Raw genomic sequence first — 20,342 nt, forward strand, 5'->3', positions numbered from 1 at the left:
CACATAGTTTGTGCACCATTACTCTGTGGAATTTACAAGTTTCTAGAGTTTGTCACAGCCTGTAAGTATGACTCAACAGCAGTATTAGGAGATTCCACTCCCACAGGAATTAGTGCACAATTTATTAGAGTAAATGTCTCTACAGAGGCCATGCATCTGAAATCTTGCTTTGAGCAGCAGTCTCTGAAGAAATTACAAATGTGCTTTAATTTCCCATAAGAGGCATCATAACTGTGAGCCTTACTCCAGTCTTTCCAGTTTCTCCTGTCATTACTCTAATTTTGTATGTTCCAAGAGTAAAGAAAGCAAGAGAGTTTTGTATGGCCCCAAACATCAAAGGAAACTGTGTATAAGCTGTTAGCATAAACTCAAGATCTTTGGAACTACTGTGATCTTTAAGGTCCCTTCCAAACCAAACCATTCTATGATTCTATGAACAAAATCCTTAGGCAGATCGCAAGCTGGCTTGTGCCTCCCACAGGGCACAAAGATGTTGCTGAAGGGTTCTGAAAAATGTTATGTGCTTTTATTTTCATTGATAGTTTTAGTGTCAATCATCAGAGCAGTAAAGGAAGAATCCTAATTGACAAAAGCCACAAAGGTAGAGAGCCCAAAAGCTTCATTTCTTCCCACTATAAAGTTTGTTAAAGTTTGTTAATCATCCATGCAGCAAGTACTTAATGGTAATGGATTACTGGGCATTAATTGCCATAAGCAATCCCCTGCAGGGAAGAAAAATTCATTCTTTATCTTCAAGTAATCATCATGTTCACTGCATCAGATGTCTTAATATCTGCCTCTTTCCTTACCTTGCTACCCATTCAGCCAAAGTGCAAGTTTGATAGGAATGTCTTAAGCCATATCAGAAAAGGTAAGAAACTTCACAGATGTCTTGCTCTGTTCCACCACTTTGTATTCAGCACTAGCTCAGCCCACAGTGATTGCATCCATTTGTGCAACCTGACCAAGGTCAAGCTGACCACAGCTCTTCCCTGACCCATATCACTTCTCTATGTGACAGCACCTTTTAGATAATGTGATATTTTTTCCAAAAAAAGCAATGGTATGCTACAGGGAAACATTTCCTGTTGTGATTATTGGTTTGTGGGGTTTTGTGTTCTTTTTTTTGGAAGAAATTTCTTTGCTGTTTTTGACGTCTTTGGGCATTACAGAACCAAAAAGGCAGGATTGCCTCCAACAGGCTCAGCTGCTTTTCTCTGGTCCACTTATTCTAAGTTTACAGGATGCTTATTCAAGCAGCCATACACCTTGCAAACAAGGAATGGTTGAGTGGAGCCAAGATTCCTGCCAGAACACCAGCCTGGCTCCAGCACTCAGGCTTTTCAGAACATTGGGCATCTTTACTAACTGTGGTAACATCTCAGCTGAGGTGACAAGAAACATATTTCTATATCTGTCTGCATTTTGCAATGGGAGGAGCAAGCCAGGATTGTGAGTGAGAAGAGTCAAATTGAGATGCTGCATTCTCAGAAGCAGAGTCAACCTCATGAGGAAGTTACTTTTCTCAGCCTCTTTATTCTAAGTAGTTTATTACTGTGGCTGAATGGAATTTTTTTTTGGAGTTCACCTCACCACTCCACTAATCCTTTTGGAGGAGCAGAGATGGTGGGATGAGCCATGAGGGACTTGTTTTATTATATTTAATTTTGGAGTTTCTTCTGGAATCTTGGAACTTTTCCAGCTACCACCCTTAATATTTTCTTCCTGATGCTGGTGGTTCAAAAGGTCAAGTTCTCTGTCTCAGAGATGGTACACATAGAGGTTTGGGTTTTTTTAAAAAACATTGGCTACTTGTGCCACACTCATCAAGTTTTAGAGCACAGGTCACTCCTTCCATCTGCTTTGGATTTACTCCAATCAGAGATCTTTACAAGAGGGCAATATTGAACAGCCTGCCAACCTCTGCCAACAGCCTGCCAGCCTATCAAACACTTTAATGCTTTCTTTAAATTAGCAGCTGGAGCAATTCTGCTGTCATTATTTAACTGTAACAACCAAAATTCTTTCAGTCCTGTTGGCCCTAGGGGTTATGTTAGCAGAATGTGTGTAGAAAGGGGGAAAAGAGTAATTCTTGGATACTGCTGTTTGAAATCATGAGAGACCCAAGTGTCATTTATTGTCTGTGCACAGCACAGGGAGAGGCAGCAGGGCAAATACATAGTTCCGAATGCTGCTTTTTAAAAAATACTATCACCTAAGGAGGTGTATGTACACCTACAGACAGATCCCTTGTGGCAGTAGTATGCTGAAGGGATACACTTACAGTAGAAGTTCCTGTTCTTTTTCCCACCCCCAATTCTCCCTAAGATGTCTTGCTTACCCAGCCTGTTGGTCGGCTGGGTGATTTTGTTGACCCACACTTTTAGCAGGGTAGAAGTCCTCTGGAGAAGCTGGGTCAGTCCTGCCAATTTACTTTGACAAATACCGTTCCTTTCATTGTGAATACAAACTAGCTGGAGATCCATTTTTAAGTCCCACATGAAGTGGCACTTAGAGCAATGTAAAGACCTAAAGCAGGAACTCTACAAGGATCCAAGTCAAGGAGCCAGTTCTGAGAATTTGGACTTATGTTTGTTATTTTGTGATTTGTGTTACTTTATGAATACAAGTGAAACCCAGCAAAGGTTAAGTTTTACTTTGTTTTGTTTAGTTCTGGTGCTGGCTGTATATGTTGGAGTAGTTATTACTTGTGAATTCTGTATAAATATAATAGCTGTTGTACACTGGTAGTCCATTCTGACTTTTTTTTTTAAAAAAAAGAATTAATTTCTGTACTGGTTGGTTTACTATGCCTTATGTACTGTTATCTGGTAAAACTAATGCTTTAATGTAAAAGGTGCTAGTGTGCTGTCAAGTGCTCTATGATGTTTGCTAGCAAAAATCTTGGCTTCAGAGCAGCACTTGTCACAGCACTGTTGAAAAAGTGTGTGTTGCTGTTTAGTAGATGTTTAATGGTACTATATCTGTCTTTTAAAATATCATATGCTAGTGACAGACCTACTTTTAGTAGAAGTCACCATTAAGTAAAAAGCAGTGGAGTGGTAAGGTAACTTTAGTACGCTCATTTTTGCCGAAAAAAGGTCTCTTTTATTTTAAAATACACATAAGTGTTTTAAATAATATGCTGTCCATATAACTAACCTTAGATAAAATAAAATGCATACTATCCCACTTATTAGATTTTTGTGCTATCACTCTCTGCTTTTGCACAGCCAGTGTTCAATGCTGTGTGACTAAATTCCTTGTATCATCGTTGTATTTGACAGGTCAATATATGTTCTGTTGAAATAGAAGGGGAGGAAAGTGCAAGGGGGATGTTCCAGAATTAAATAAGCATCTTGCAGAGAATTGGCCTAGCTTGCTATTTTATGCAAGATATAAAATCCAAATATTTTTAAGGAAACTTCAGCTAGGTTTTTCTCCTCACTTTGGAAGAGAGACATGGAAAAAGAATTACTTGAAAATGAAAAAAACAAAAATTCTCCACAGAAGTCCTGTCCTGTTTCATTTGGGGTGCAGTAAAAACAACAAAAATACAACGTCAGGTAAAAGTTGTAAGCCCAGAAATAAATAAAATAAGAGCATCAGTCATTTCTATCGCTGGGGAACTTTCTTCATCTAAGCACATATGAACAATTGATCCTTGTAGTCATATATAGCAGTAAACATTAATAACTTAACAGTCTGAAGTCAGTGCTGAAGATATGGAGCATTATTGAAAGATGGAGTCGAGCAGGTGGCACTTTAATATGTTCAGTGTCATGGTTGACTCTAAAGACTAGTAGAATGAAATTACTTGAGGTTCTAAAGATTTAAAAAGCGAACTCATTTTGCTGCACTAAGGAAATGCTACTGATCAGGCTTTCTGTGTCCCTTTTTTCTAGGCTAGAAAATATTAACCCTGAAGAAAATGACATGGTAAGCCATTCTCTGAGGAGATTTCTTGATGTCAGTCTTATATCTTAGAGGCTTAAGTTCAATTGAGTGGGTTTCAAGAACTAAGATGTGGGAAAAAGAAGAATTGACACACTAATAATGTACATCTTTGCTGCAATATGAAAATTCAATAACTTCACTCAGTCAATTTACAATTCACATGTGCCTATTAATTAAAACCCTATATTAAATAAAATATATTAAAACTTCATGTCTGACTAACATATAATGCTGTTGGTAGACATTACAGGAATTACTGAACAGAATAAACAATGCAGACACAGGGATTGATATACTGAAGAATGGAGCTATAATTCTGAATCGAATACACAGGACCAAAGAACGTAAAAAGAAAATAATAGCCGAGGAAATGAATGCAGTAATAGAACAACGGGATGCTGCTTTGTCTCAAGTAAGTCTCTACAAGTATATAATCACTCAAAACCAAATTTCTTTTTTTTTTTTCTTTTTTTCCTTTTTTTTTTTTTTTTGCTTTTGGGGAAGAAAATTATTTCATCTACTTTTCTCTGTTGAAAATCTAACAGAGTCTTTGTAGTAAATGGCTGATTAATGATCAACTGTTTCTTCATGGTAGTAGTGCCCATTGAAATGGCATCAATGTGTTTCACAAGAAAAGTTATTTTTGTATTTTTTTGCATCTGATCAATAACTGTCTCCTTTTTTTTAAAACAACATAGTTTTCAGTGTATTGACCAATCTAAAAAGCTATTAAGGGCTTAATTTTGCGGTATGCTGTATTGGTATAATGCATTGGATGACAGTTAACTGGGACTCAAGGATTTGTAAGGGGTTATAAGTGGCAGAAATATACGTTAAAGGAAGATAATGTACCACATGCAAGAATGCAAGCAATTCCTCCCTTTTTTGCTTTACATTCAGGAGATAAAAATCAGCATGTGGTCCTTGACTCTCAGTCTTACACTTCTGCTGCATGACTTGAAAGAACCTGAGGTCCTTTTTCTGCTCAAATCACTCATTGCCTGCAATTTCCTATTTTCACAGAACAGTATTGTCTTCATTTTCTTCACCACGAAGAGAGTCTCCTTGCTTTTCCTATCTCATGGAAGAGTTTTCCTGTTTTGTTTTGGTTTTTTTCTCCACAGTTTTCTTTCCTGGATTTAACCTAGATTTATCTCAATAGCAACAAGCTGTAGGGAGAAGCAGTCCAAGGAGGGGATATATCTCCTAGGAAAACACAAGATTTTAGACTGGATGAAAGTCCTTATGTATTTATCCCAGGCAAGAAATTTCATCTGACTCTTCCAATATTGAAAGTTTAGATTTTTAATGTGAGTTACCAAAATTAGCCCACATCTAACTAATTCTATTAGTTTTAAAGTTAGTTTTGTGATCTTGAGTGGTATTAATAATCTTGATTGAATTTACGTTGTATTGAGAAATCTCTTGGTAAGAGAGTCCCTTCTATGCACGCTGTAATTTTCATTTTTTTACAGTCATTGGTTTTGCATTCTCTCCTACTTTAACCTTGAAAGCCCCATCAGCCTGGTCCTTAAAATATTTTGTGTGTGCATTCAGTATGCCCTGCATAGGTTGTTAATTTGAAGATGTTTTTCAGTCTACTTTCTTTTGCTTTTACAATAATGATGAGCAGCGTAGCTACTAGGAAACATCCAACAGTCCTGCCAAAAGTTTATGTTCTTTCTTCTTTGTACAGGGCATTTAAAAAGTGAGCAGCTCATAAGAGAAAATCTTTCACCAATAGAGAAGGATCTTTCGATATTTTTATTTTTGTTTTGTCAGTTTTTGCTTCCTTGTTGAAGTGGACTTTCAGGCATACTCGGACCATAAAACTTTTATGAATGTCAGAAGAATGTCATTGTAGGCATTTTTATATACATTTTAATTGAATTGATTTTCAAGCTGCCTGTTTAAGGAGTAATCTTTTCCAAGTAATCAGTTTGGAAATTAATAAAGAGAATTATTTTATATAGTAGTGGCTCAAGTGCCACAACTAGCAAAACCACCTTTAGGCCTGTCAGCAAAAAGCACAGATAATGTTAAGTAGATAGTGCAGCTGAAAAAAAAAATGAATAGAATAATAAATACCCACTAAATGAAAATTTAAATATTTGGTATTAAGCTGTACTACTGTAATAACTTTGCAATTTATAATACCATTGTTTTAAATTAATTATTATTAATAGAACTCTATTGATCATGTGTTGTGTTTTCACATATGTGATGCTTTTATGGCTGTAACTCTGGAATCTAGAAAATAGATCCTTGGAACTGAAGCTACCATTTCAACCTGCATTTCTCACTTGATGATTCCTTGGGAATTCGTACTGTACTTGAATTATTAGTAGTCTTTTGTTAACATTGCAATAGCGGTAGTTATTACAGTGCTAACAGCAAGAACAATAGAAGAGGGATTCCTACATTAGACCACAAAGGGACTAGATATAATTCAGGGGATGTATATGCTTAGCATAACAAATACAAATTATTGGAAGTTAGATCTGAGGTCGCCTCAGGCATTCATAACATCTGCAAGTTAAAATCTTTTTGGTGGAGGTGACATCAAGTATGAGGGGGGATTGATAAGAACAGGCTGAGACAAAGCAGAAATAGAGTAAACCATTAGCATGCTGTGGCTGTCCTCTGGAAGAGACATTTTTGAAGTTCAGAGGTCACTGGGCAATGGAAGCTAAATGCTTCATGATGCATTGTGTGAACACCATGTTGCTCTCTGCTTGCTGTGTGTGGTGCTGGAGACAGCAGTGTCATTTGAGGGACCGCCATAACTGGTTCCATATGACAGAGAACGGCTTATATGATAATAAGGGTTTGGACTGACTGTGTTTAATGAAGCTGTATCTGCTATCCTTCTTTATGGTTTTCTTCACAACAGCCTGGCGTTTGATGATTGAGCACAGTGAATATAAGTAGTATCTAGGTTTTTGGGTTTTACCTGTAGGATTTCTGATTTTGCTCAGTAAGAAACAATAACCCAAAAGCCTTCACCGCTTGAACACATTGCTTTGATTTCAAGTAAGGAATAGGTTACATTCCTAGAGAATGGACATTCTATAAACTGTGTGTTTCCTAGTAAATACAGATTACTTTCAACTAGTCTTTGAAATGCAGTTTTGCAATAGTTTTTCTGGTAGTTATACTGTTAAGTTGCATTTAACTGGACTGCTATTGCAGCACATGTGACAATGGTTAGCTAGTTGTGATTCTTCTATTTGAATTTTACTTGAATAATTTTTGAATCAAAAAATGAAGAGCGCTGTCCATGTCTTGGAAGGATCATGAACATGTTTTTTTCAGCCATACCACCCAAGAACGTCTGCCTATTTTTTTGAGATTTCAAACCTGAATATTACTTCTTACTAGGAAGCAGATAGAGGCACTTCTGTCACTGTATTGAGCTCTGCATGTGTATGTAATCTTAGATCATTCACTAGATTGCTGAGCAAATATGCAAACTACTTTTTGTATGTGTGAAAACAAATAAAATGGTATAAACTCAAATATTTGATACTACTTTTAGTATGTATTTTCAAGTGAATAAAAAACAAACAACTAAAGCGTGGCTAAACATTGACATCCATCTTCTCCAGTACCAACCCCCTTAAAAAAACAAACTCAACTGTTTGGTTGTATTTGCTAAGATATGTTTGTTAGCGAACAGATATGGTGTTATACTGGGGAGCTTGAGTCTGTTTTATGTCTGATCCTCTGAAAGAAAAATGGAGAAAGATGCTGACTGTCATGAGAAATAAAACATCCGATTTTTTTCTGTAATGTTCGGTTTTGTCTTAACCTGTTCAAGGAAAAACTTATTTGTCCAGTTGTACTACAGTTCTGCCTTTCTTCAAAAATCTTTCTTGCTTGAGTAATCCAACTAGTGACACACATTTAATAAAAATTACATATGGCATAGTCACATTGCATGATCTTCATAAAATACTTTAAAGAAGTGGTTTCCAGCAGGAGGCAATACAGTGCAATGTCTCAAACTAGCAACCACCTATTAACCACATCACACCTTATGAACAGGAATGTTAATATGATTACAGGGTTGGCAGCAGAAGCTGAGGACTTGGGTAAGTCATTACAATTACTTTTCTTCTGGTTTAGAGAAGAAAGGGGACATTTTAATTAGTACAGCTTGAAGGAAGTGATTTTTTAAAGCTAAATAAGAGATGGCTTATAGTTCAGGAGGTTGTGTGTTTGATATGTTTTCAGTCCTAACTTTCATTCTGTAAATTGTTTTTTTTAAATTGGGAACAGTCAGTTCTATACAGAGTTTTAAATATTAAAGGAGTAGAATTTGTTGTAAGGAAAAACAGTGGTTTCAAGGCTGGCAAAGTATCGTCTGTAATACACTGATCTTGAAGCAATAACATAACTGGCAAGCAAACCTGGTTTTACAGCTTTGAATAGTTTGATCACATCCTGCTGTGCAGGAACATGCTTATGACTGTTCATGTAAAAAATTGGCATGCACCCAGTTGCTCATCTGAAGCAAGTTTAAGTACCTTTCTCCATTTTGAGGCACTGTTTGGCAGCAGGCAGCACTTATCATCGTTGAAAACAAAGATGAGAAGCTCTATGCTTGACTGCCCATCATTATCAGTTTCGACTAATGACTAATAACTGATAAATGTCTGTACTTTTACAACAAGCCACCTTCTTACTAACTCTTTTTTTTTTTTTTTTTTACATTCTGCTGAAGCAATTTCCCTCCTTTTACACCAAATAAGGTGTAGAGCTCTGTGTTATCTGTGATTCACAGAGCATTAAGGCATTCTCAGCACACATGAGTGAACAGGTCTTATTGAAGTAATAAACCCAAGAACTATATGAAGTGTAAAAACAACAAAAGCATATGTAAATGAAAAAAAAATTACTTACAGATCTTGGGCCCTTAATTGGGGAATACTCAGGTGACAGGTTACAATGTCTCATGACTCTCATCATAGGATAGAGTTGATCCCTTTGCAACCCAAACCACAGTTTGGGATGTTATTTTTAGTAATTTGAATTAGCAGTTCGGTTTTAAACTCTCTGTTTTGGTACCCTTTGACACTTCCTGGTTAAGGATACCAGTTGAGTTCTTGGTTGGCAGGAGCACATTTGACAGTATCCTCCTAGCTACTCTGCCAGGATGCTTCCCCTAGTACCTTTTCCCTTTTGCCACTGGTATTTGGGAATAGGAAGAGAAAAGGTAGGATACTGTATTCACAGTTGTTTGTGAACCAGGTAGCTGCTGGGGGGTACTGATGATTTTAGTCACGGGCTTATTTGAGGAGGGAAGTGAAGGTAAAGATGTTTATTATAATTTGAGGATATAAGGACCATGCTCTTATGGCTGGTTTCCTTTGGGCAGGCAACAGCAAGTTCCTGTTGCCCTCATTTGCAGTGCTTTTCTCTGAGAGCTGGCAGATGAATGGGCATGGGAAAATTACTTGCCAGCAGGATGGTTAAACAGAGAGACATGAGCTGTCTACAAGATGCCCCTTTTGCCCTGCAAATTTAGTCCAAGTCCTGAGAGAAATCAATAGGGATATGGAATAAAATAGAGAATAAATTTAAAAAAAAAAATAATCGAGATTTAACATCAAAAGTTGCACTGTGACTGCAGGGAGAAAAGAAACAGGAGTTGAAGAAATGGTTGTGAAATTTTATTGCATTCACATCAGTGGCCTCAGGTAAACCTCACAGATGTCTCTTTGGAGGTCATGCTGAGTAAAGGGATCCTGAAGAAAGATCACAAAAATCCAAGTTATATGACAATTGTTGTGATTAGCAATATTAGTTTTTGATTTCATTGTGTTGTACTGGAATGGTTGGTTCTATATAATGTCACATTTCATTTCCTGTGTACCTAAATAAAGATAATCCTTTGAAAGTTTGACTAAATTCATGTTTTAGGAAGTCCATGTTATACTGAACACAGTTAAACCCATATTTTCTTTGCTGCTTCTCAGAATAAACCAAGTGAATCTCACTGGTTACCGAATTTTCAAAGCACCAGAGCCAGTGTCTGCTGTAGTTGGGAGGCATGGAGCAAAACTATTGGGAGTGATGCTGAAGAGCATCAAAAATCTTTTACATCTCACAAAAGGGTAGGTTCTTCCCTACTTGGCTGCTTACTTCTTCTAAAAACAAACCCAGCTTGAAAAATTACAATAATTCTTTACTTTCTAAGACTATTAGGTATGCTCTGACTCTCTACCTCGAATATATTTGTGCTAGCTGAAGCATGAATATTTTCCAGGGAAATAATTAAATAGTTGGCTATGTTCAGAAAATGTGTGAAGTATTTTTTTCTTCTGAAGTAGGAATTTTAGTCCACTTGAGACTAAAATAGGGAGGAAGCTGGCCAAACAGAATCCTCTTGATGTCTTACATTGGGTTTTCTGATTTGTGTAGAATGTTCCCCAAAAGAATAACACCTGTTTAATCTTTTGTCATGGTACTCTGTTTTCTTTGATCACTGTATATAACTCTTGGTTCTCTAGGCATTAAGAATGCTGAGGAGAGGTGAGATGTTCAGACAGGATGATGGGAGAAGATTTGGGGACATGACACATCTGTGTCTGTAGTGTCAGTTGGTCTCTTGCATTGATGTAGCAGAGGCTGTGATTTCTCTGTAGGCAGGTATCTGTTAGTAGGGCATGAAACTCCCTTTGATTTCACTGGAGTCAGAATTTCACTAGTGAAAGTATTTTGCAGCTTGTGCCTTAGTTTGACTTCAGCAAGGCTCTGGTTATATGAGGTCTTGTGGTTTTTGAGTTAATGCTTCTCACAGCTGGGAGTGCAGGTCAGCTGGCAGGTCATTAGTGGGATGGAGAGGAGGATCTGAAGGAAACGACCCTAAGGAGCTCTTATACCAAACTTCTGTATTTAGTCCATGCATGCGAAGTATGAGTAAATATGTAAATGTTAATGCAGTGTTTCCTTGAAGAGAGGGATTATCATTTGTCTTTTTGAACTTCTGAAGAAAATTTTTAATTGATACTACATTTCTTCTTTTTACTGCCATAAGGTTCTGGCTGAATGATGCCCTGAGACACATCATTGTTTGCATTGTTAAATCACCTGTTGTTCCTCTGCAAACAGTGTGTTGTGCAGAATTCAAAAAATACATGTCTGCATAGTATTTGAGGGCATGATCAAGCTTTGTGTCTTTAATTGTAAACTTTAATGAATTTCTAGTTGAACATTGATCTCTTCAGTACCTAGAAACTCATCACCCCTTTGAAAATGACAGGAAATTTGCATGCAGGCTTGTTTGATTAGTTGCTATTTGACTCATCTATCAAGGTGCTAAGCTCTAGGTTCACACAGCTTAGACTTCCAAACCAATTTCTAAAATGAATTTAAATATTTAATGTCAAAGCCCTAGGATGAAAGAGAGGAAAAATGTTTTGTATGCTTATTGATCATCTGTTTCAGTAGCAACACCACATAGAGGAAATTTCCAATGTGATACAAGCAGAATTCAAATAGTATTCCCTTTGAAGAGGACACTGAGTCACCGTGCATGCAATAAGTTCTACAGGTAACGGAACTATTGTAGAGGTACCTAAAGTAAGTTTTCCATGGTACTTAACACTTCACAGTTTCAAGTTAGGTACTGAGTGTTGAATCAGATTTCAGTTTGCTTACCTGTTGGATAAAATGTCTCTGATTTTCTTAAAAATGAAAAAAGAAAAAAAATCCATCTGTGTGTTTTATACTAAAAGGTGGTTTTCTTAGGCAACTTTCTAAGAAAACTTTCTGCAAAAATACTTTGTTATTTTGGATACCCAGATGCATTTGCATAAAAATTCTTTTGATAGATGACAAACAAGATTTTGTGCTTCACGTTTATATTTAATGTGGAGTCTGAAAAGTTTAACGTGTCTGACCCGTGTGTTCATTTCACTCCTTGCTTTTACCCACTTGCCACTTCTTGGATGTTCACAGTTGCAACTTTGTGGTTGATTGTGTTAGCAAGTAGTGTGAACAAATAGGAATGGGTCTGGAGTATGAAATAGTTGGCAGCATCTGACATGCACATTAACACGTTTCGGGGTGGGGGAGGGTGTTCCATTTTTTTGGTTTTGTGTTTGTTTGTTTGTTTTTTACTTTGGACTAGCTGTAGTCAAGTCCTATGAACTGAATACGCATTTGCGTTGGAATGCACTGGGTGCATTCCTGGAGTGCATCTTTGAGTTTGCTTTAATCAAAAAAGGAATCTAGTTCATGTTCTCGGATAGCACTTCATGGTGCAAAACAAAGCATAAGTAGAGACAGGTAAGAGAAATTACAAATTGCACTCCCAGTGCAAAGTAGCATGCAAACTGTTTCTTCAGTGAAAATTTCTGAGACTCATTAAGAACTTTAGGTAAAAGTTCAGTGCTTCATTATTTGTAGTAATAAATATAAATATAGTTAAATAAATCTAAATACAGTTAGTCCAATAAAATATTTTAAAAATTAGTTACATTAAAGCTCTGCTAGTGTATTACATGAAATGAAGGATAAAAATGAGATGACTTCAAGAAGGAGAATCAGATTTATTAAAAAAAATAAATAGCTAAAGGGAAGTAAAAGCTATCAGTGTTCTTGGAGAAAGTATTCCAGCACGTTTGTATTCAGCCTTTCTACTTTGAAAATTATTAGACTACTTTGTACGCAGACTTTTCTGGCAAAGATTTTGGACCTGTTCACAAGACATAAATGAACTTAGTTCCTTCAAGTAGAAATAGTTTCAAACTAGTAACATAGATCACAAATAAAGTGACACACAGAATGTAAAGTTTGGATTTAACTGGGCAGTGGAGATATCTTCAAAGAATAGCAGCCAAACTATATTGCTGATCATGCCACTACCCACAACATCAGTAGTTGACTGAGGATATTGTGGGACATGGAGCTAAGAAGAATGGATAGAGCTGATTTTTGTTGACTTCATTTTTTTTTCCTCAGAGTCCCTAAAAGTGAAATATTGATCTATCTTCTAGCATTGCAATACCCTCCACAGTCATCCTTATGATTCAACATGTGTTTTAAGTGATAAAGAGAGTTGGTGAGTAAGAAAGTTTAGGTCTGGCAGTAAAAGAGGATGTAAAGAAAAATTATTGTAATGATGATAAGCTTATTACTTGTTTTCAACAGAATGGTAGATGATTGTGACTGAAATGTAGAACTTAATAAACATTTTTGTTACTTCACTTTCTTTCTAGATTTTTAATTGTTTTTAAATGAACAAGTAACAGTTGCCACACAGCATTTTCCCTCTTGCTTTAGTCTGGACATTGTGACCTCTTTTTTGGTTGTGAAGCCATTAATCAATTTCTGGAAGTTCATCAGGCTTGATGAAGTTATTTTACATATTCTGGTCTAAAGTGTGTAATGGCCCTGGCAAAAAAAAAAAAAAAAAATAAGTGGAAGAAAATCTATCAATATTCCCTTTATGAAATAATGATTTCACAGTAGCATTAACTTATCTATGTCTCATTCACCAAGTATGCCTACATTTGTTTGTTGTATGGCTTTACTGTTTCGTGCTTCAGATGGTGAGTATCTAGGATTTACCCTCTTTTCCATGTTCTGTTTATTCACTGTTAATTATTTTTCAAGCTGAGTTGCTTGAGAACAGGAAAAATTTAGCTTCCATTACCCTCTATTGCGAATGAAGGACAGGCTTTCTTATTGCATGTGGTCTGCATGTGATTGTAAGATGTTGTTAGGGAACTTGTTAATACTTTCTGATGTTTTGTTGTCATTCTTTTCAGTAGCATTTTTAAGGTATTTATTGTTGAGTATGCTGTGGGTGTACACAAAGTCAGCACAAAATATATTCTGATTTATAGTTTACATCTGTATTGAAAATACCTTTTTGAATGTCACCATTCAAATATGTAGAAACACTTAAAGGTCCTTAAGAAGCTGTGATTGTGTGAAAGATCATACTTTTAGCTATAACAAAAAAACATTAGCTGTGGATGAAGAACAGTATTAAATCATAAAAGTATGACAATGTTTTGCAATTCTGGAATTGTTATCAGAAATACAGAATACAAGTGGCTAACTACAGGATATTTCATTGGTGTAATGTTTGCAGGATATTTGGCAGTAATGCTTCTGAATGTATACTTTATATTGTTGATAACATAGAATTGATAGCTACCTGAGAGAGAGACGAGTTTTGACATTACCTGTAGTTAATGAATTAGCAGCTATGAAAATGTAAATCTAAGTATATTAACTGAAGTTTTGCTGCAGTTACTGGTCATCTTTCAGTTATGCTGAGTTGCTTATTTCTTAATCAGCTGTAACACCTTTCTCTACTATCTGCAGAAGTATTACCAAAGTTTAGATAAAACCCAAAAACCAGAGTAAAGCTGTATATCAGAAGAATGGCTATGAACACTTTGCTCCTAGCTGTCTCATGAGATGACTTGTCACTGACAGGTAGGATTTCCTTCCAAGTCACTTTGTAATAATGATGAGGAATTTCATACCTCACTGATTGTATTATAAATCCCAACAACTTTAGTAAACAATAGATTTCACTCTTTTTTGCCTGGAAGAGCTCTGCTGGGTTGTGTTCAGGACAGGAGCGAACACCAGCCCTCTCTGTGAGTTTACCTCCTTCATCTTCTGTAGCTTTGAGACAAAGTATTCCTTCTCAATCTGCAAGCACTTTTTCAGGCTCATGGCTTAAGATCCCATTCACAATCAAAATGTTAGGACTTTAACTGAATCTCAGTCTGCAGAACTAGTCTTGAAAACCTCACTGTGAAAATAAAAACATCCAGTGCCAGTCTCCCAGAAGAAACAGCAAAATCCTTGTTAATCCCTTGTGCTAAATAGCCATATCAGTCTGCTTTCTACCATAGGGCTAGCCAGCAGCTGTGTGTCTCGTTATGTTGTCTTAATGTTGTGTGTGTTGTCTTCTATGGTATCCAGACACTTCTCAGCAGTAGTCATGCATTTTACCCATTTTGTTTGTTTTGGCAGGCAGGCCCATCACTTTGCTTTCAGAAGTTGTCATAACATTCTTCTATCTTTGTGTTTTTCTTATTTTTTTTCTGCTTAGGGTGTCCTACCCTCTACACATGAGGGATGGAATTGCCAGGAAGCTTCAAGTTGGATGAGGCCAGTGTTGGTAATTGCTCATGTCAAAGGCAGTTGATTTTAGGTGTAAGCATTTCTGCTTTTCAGTAACATATCTAAAAGCTTTTAGGTGGCTGTTAATTCAAAGCTGCATGGTCAATCCTCTTGAGAAGTCTGCATCTAGTTGGGTAGCTAGTCATATCGATCCCTGTAAAACACTTCAGTTAGAAGCTAAAACTACATCTTGTTACAGAGGTAAAATCTTCAGATTCAGCCACTACTTAATATTCGAAAAGTCTTATTCATACCCCGAAATCATACAGACATTTCTCAGTATTTCTGAAGCTGAGCAATACGTAATTTCTAAATGTGTGGTTTTGTTTTAGCTTTGCAGAGCTTTTGTTTACTTTGTTAAACATTTCTTTGAGGGGTGTCTTTGTCTTCTGTGTATGATTAATTTTAAGCTTGTGCGAAGTTAATGTCTTGATTTTTTTTTAAATATTTTTATTCCACTTTTCAGCACATATTAGCAATTTGAAAAGATATCTGAAATATAAATTTTATATGTTTGCTGTAACCTAGATCTCTGTATTGGTGAGAAAGAAACTGGTTTCACGATAACATTTGAAGATTTATAATTAGTTACTCCATTTTCACACTTATTCTCAGACTGTTAAAACACTGATATCAATATTGCTTTCAGATAATTGTGATCTTTAGTATTGAAGTTTTCTCAAAAAGCGTGTTGCTTCCATGAAGAAAGAGCAAATACTACTGATTCAGGTCATTTATTCAAAAAGTGTTCGTCGTCCCTGACATATCTGCAGTTTTGTGTTTTCACCTACCTAGTCAGCTCTTTTAGTTTGTTATAATATCTAGTTTAAAGTAGCTTTTATTACACGTTAAAGAAGTTTGGGGAGATCACATTACAGAATAAAAAATCAAAAAACTGCTACTTAAGCAACTGATGACTCAGTTGAGAGTATGGTATCTATAAGAATGAACAGATAGTGTGTACTACGAGGAACACCTGCAATCCTATGATTACAGTATCCGAATAAAGAGATTAAAAAGCTGTGGCATCTATACAGTGATCAATGATACTGTTTTCTTGAATAATGTGATGATATTTAAAAATGGGCCTGAAGTATTCCTGTCCTTTTGTGCAGTAAATGCCAACTTAAGGTTTAGGCAATAGTCTTGTTTGCATATGGATTTTAAGAAAATCCATTGAAGTTTATTTGAAAGCCAGCTCATTAGAATGACAGATTGTTTACCAAATTTTGTTTTCTTGTCAACTAATGTTGGTTACGTTCAATTAAACAAGGTTACACTTTCTAAAAACATACCTCTGTCAGCAGATGAGTGCCTTGCATATATCTGAGAATCAGATTCCTAATTTCTAGATCTAGTTGGAAGATCAATCTGTGAATATGTCTTTCTAAAATATCTCCTTTTCATGCATCTTTCACACCTTCACTACCTCCATTCTACTCTATATTTTTTGAGTACCAACACTGCAGATTAACTGGGGGTGGGGGAAAGGCTTTAAACAAAAGCAACTGTCAGCTATCTGTCATGGTGTGTTGTGTCAGATGTTTGACAAGCTGTCTCTTGGCCACGGGCCATCTGGCTGTAATGGAACTAACTACTCTTCTGAGGAGCCAGCAAAACACGTGGCCACAGGAAGCAATAGTTTCATATCATTTGGTCAAGTCAGTAAAGCAAAGGTTTTGGGTGTAGTAATCCCAGTTCTGACATGATCATGTTGGTTCATTAAGCTTCTTAAACTTTCTGTGATAGTTTCTCATCCCATAAAACAAGGAAGTCCTATTTATTAACTTCATTTAAGTGATTAGTCCATGTTTCATTATCAAGAGTTATAACATCACCAAACACTTGTATAATTAAAGAAGTGTTACTGGGGAGAATTGCATAATAAAGACAGTATTTATGGGAACAAGATGAAGCAAAAATGTAGACAAAAGTGAGACAGTGCAGTGGAATGGACCTCACACAGGCCAAGATGAGAATTGAGAATTAGTTTATGTCTACATTCTGCTGTGCAAAAGAAGGGAGGAAAGATGCTATATTTGAAGGAGGCAGAGACTAAAGAAACTGGAGAGGGAAGACTTGTGTTTCTTCGTTCAACAGTGAAGGAGGAAAAATAAAAAAGCAAAATAGTAAAAAATAACTTCATGGCTTTCTGAAATTTGTGTTCCTTCCTTTTATTAAGAATACATAGTCTTTTATAGTCCTTTTATAGTCTCTCTCATTAGAGATATTCGAAAACCATCTAGATGTGGTCCTGGGCAACTGGCTTTAGGTGGCCCTGCTTGAGCAGGTGGATTGGGAAAGATAACCTCCAGAGGTCCCTTCCAACCTCAACCATTCTGTGATTCTGTGATTATATTTCCATGTTAGAAAGAACGTGTGTAGGATCTACAAATCTGCAGAAATAAAATGTGATTCTTTTTTGAGCCCATGAGATGAAGAGGTGGCTGTCTACTGAGGAATCTGTCCCTATCTAACTGAAGACAAAAAATAAGTGGTATAGCAGGTTATCTGCATTTACCAAATATTCTGACTGCAGTAACCCATTTCATAATATTACAGCTCAGTGTGCTAACGCACTGCACAGTAGTTAGCACTGGAGTCTAGAATGACCAAAGCTGCCTTGCAAAATAGTACGTAAATGAGTATGTGGGAGTTGCATTGACTTGGAAAATGGATACTAAGACCATAAGTAGAAGAAGGTCAGAATAGTATTTTAATATTCAGCTGCTCTGACTGGCTTCTTTGGGACCTTTCTTGCAGTACTACTTACTACTCAACTAGGGTGGAAATTATTTCAGGTAGTCAGTAGAGTATTTCAGTCTTGGTTCTATTGCAAATAGTATACTAATACATGCCCTGTTTTAATGGCTAATTTATTCCAAGACCTCTTTGGTGTTGTGTAATTTTATTCTCTAAATGTTTTTAAAGATGTTAAGGTTAGTCACTGTGAATAATTTTCTATGCAGAAGTTTCTACTCTGAAATCATCTCTTGAATCTGTATGCTGGAATTGCTGCCATGCATTGAAAGTAGAACTGATCCTAGTCTAAGTATTATTGTACTTACAGAGCTTTATTCAGTGATTTAGAATTTAGATTAAAAGATTTACTTTTTAAAAAATTTTTTTGTCATTGCTTTTAAAACAGAATCTTCATTCCTGAATTATCCTTTCCTCTTATAATATTTTAATTAGTATTTTCTATTTGCTGAATTATTTGGGAGTATTGGTAATTTCCTTTGCTTTTGAATATAACACGCTGACATGCAAACTATATGAAGTTCACTGTACTGTGCCAGTTCCTAGTGTTTTTACAACTCTGCAGTGGGGGGTGTGTGTGTGAGCAAGCATACGAACCTTGCATACTACTCATCAGCTTACATGCTTAGTTTATACATTATTTATTAGACTTATAGACATGAAATTAAAAAATTGAATTAATAATGTGACTTTCATGTAAAGCAGAAGTCACTTATTTATATATGACAGGCAATTAGGGGGAAAAAAAAAAAAACCTCTTGGGTTAGTTGAATGCATTTTTGCTTAATTTCAGACCCAGTACAGCCTAATGAATAAATGTTTGACTCCAGGTTACCGGGTTTATGTTCTGATTAGAAATGACTATAAAGAATGTATCAGAGGTGACATAAGATTGGTAACTTACATGCAATGGATACAGGAAACCCTGAAGGTGACCCAGTTACGTGGCTTCAGCAGCTCCCACTGTTATGTTTCCTCCTGCAGATCGGGAGTCTGTCAGTAACCGCTGTTAGCAGAGCCGTGGTAGTCCAGTACTGGAACCCTGCTCAAATGACCTGTGAATCACATATAGCTTGAGAACATCATGTTTTCCTTTCTCTTCTCCTTGCACATTTTTATAATGAGTGATTGATTAGGAAAACCTGTGTGTGCTGAGCTCTTTGAGAAGTAGATCAAGCTTGTCTTGATCTTTGATATGTCATCACTGGAAGGAAGTGTAAGAATATATCGAGAATGGAGTTGGGTGGGTGAGTATCAAAGGGCTACTCGGTGCTGTTGAATGCACATGTAAGGATTGTTAACATGAAGAGTGGAAACGGTTAAACTTTATTGTCAGAATTCTCTGAATGTCTTTCTGTGCACTTACAGTTCCTTTAACTGTTCAAATAAAAACAAATGAAAGCTTGTTTTGCTGCGTTTTGAAGTGTTCAGAAATAGAAGGGAAAGTAATGGTAGGAGGAAACTAAGCCATGTATACAGCATATTATCTGCCTGTATTATTAGCTGCAGGTTCCAACTGGCTTATAGTGACACAGAAGACAAAAATGTTTCATTTGTATTTGAATGCATTTCTTTTTGTGACTTCTGATGGAGCAAGACACCATTGCACTGCTGCAAAAAAGGTGTTTACATTTAAGTGTTTCTCTTACTAATAGAATATACATTTTTAAAGATGCATATGTTCCTGAGGTCTAAGCTCTACAAAAGCACTTCTCTTTCTTGAAATCCCAGTAGTTCTAAGCTGCTGGGCATTGTATAAATAATCATTTAAACACATTTGTTGATGGTTTGCCAGAACTTTGAAGAAAAGTCCTTTCTTTCAGAGGTTAGAAAGCTTTAATTCAAAATTATAATTTAATGGAAAAATCCTTCTAGTGATTATTATGTAGAAACTCATTTTTCTTTATTTCTTTTAAAATTATTATTTTAGAAGAAAAAGGATAAAATATATTTATATAAATATAAGTGCTTCCAAACATCTGCAGTTCAAAGTACATAATTCACAGTGACACCAAAGGTTGGTTTGTGTTTTGACTGGATGACTTTGGTATTATTTTTGTCTGCAAAGGAAAGAGTTGTGCAGCATCCAAGTGGTGCAAGATGTTTGCCTCTCCAGAAATCGTGATGAATTTGGGACAAGGGGCAGACTGTTCAAAAAAAAATATTGAGGGGAGGGGAAGAGAAGAACCGTTGAACTGAGAACACTTGCATTCTATTCAGCATCTTTGAGCTGGGAGCTACTCTGAAGCGCAGATCATTGTAAATGAAGTAAGAAGAGGTGAACAAAATAATAAACTAAGAGAAGAATTAGTTGACTTGGTTTTGTTTGCTTCATGTGGTTGTTTAATGTATTCATGTTTCCACATGTCATGACTTAAAAAATATAACAGGTGAAAGAGAAGCCATGTTTCTTCATCTTTTTCATGTTTGGTGTCTAGAACGATTATTCATACTTCAGTTATTCGTTG

At 36.2% G+C, this 20,342-nt stretch overlaps 1 protein-coding gene across 9 annotated transcripts in view; it reads left to right on the plus strand.

The window, feature by feature from the left end:
- MIPOL1 (mirror-image polydactyly 1) overlaps positions 1–20,342 on the plus strand; it is a 199,808-nt gene that overhangs the window by 70,376 nt on the left and 109,090 nt on the right. For all 9 annotated transcript variants that reach the window (XM_074868320.1, XM_074868324.1, XM_074868327.1 and 6 more), the window contains 2 exons: positions 3,906–3,939; positions 4,199–4,369. In XM_074868320.1, coding sequence (XP_074724421.1) covers positions 3,906–3,939; positions 4,199–4,369 — 205 coding nt within the window. The remainder of the gene's footprint in view (positions 1–3,905; positions 3,940–4,198; positions 4,370–20,342) is intronic.

This window comes from Strix uralensis, chromosome 4, assembly GCF_047716275.1.
Source record: "Strix uralensis isolate ZFMK-TIS-50842 chromosome 4, bStrUra1, whole genome shotgun sequence".
NCBI classification, from domain to species: Eukaryota; Metazoa; Chordata; class Aves; order Strigiformes; family Strigidae; genus Strix; species Strix uralensis.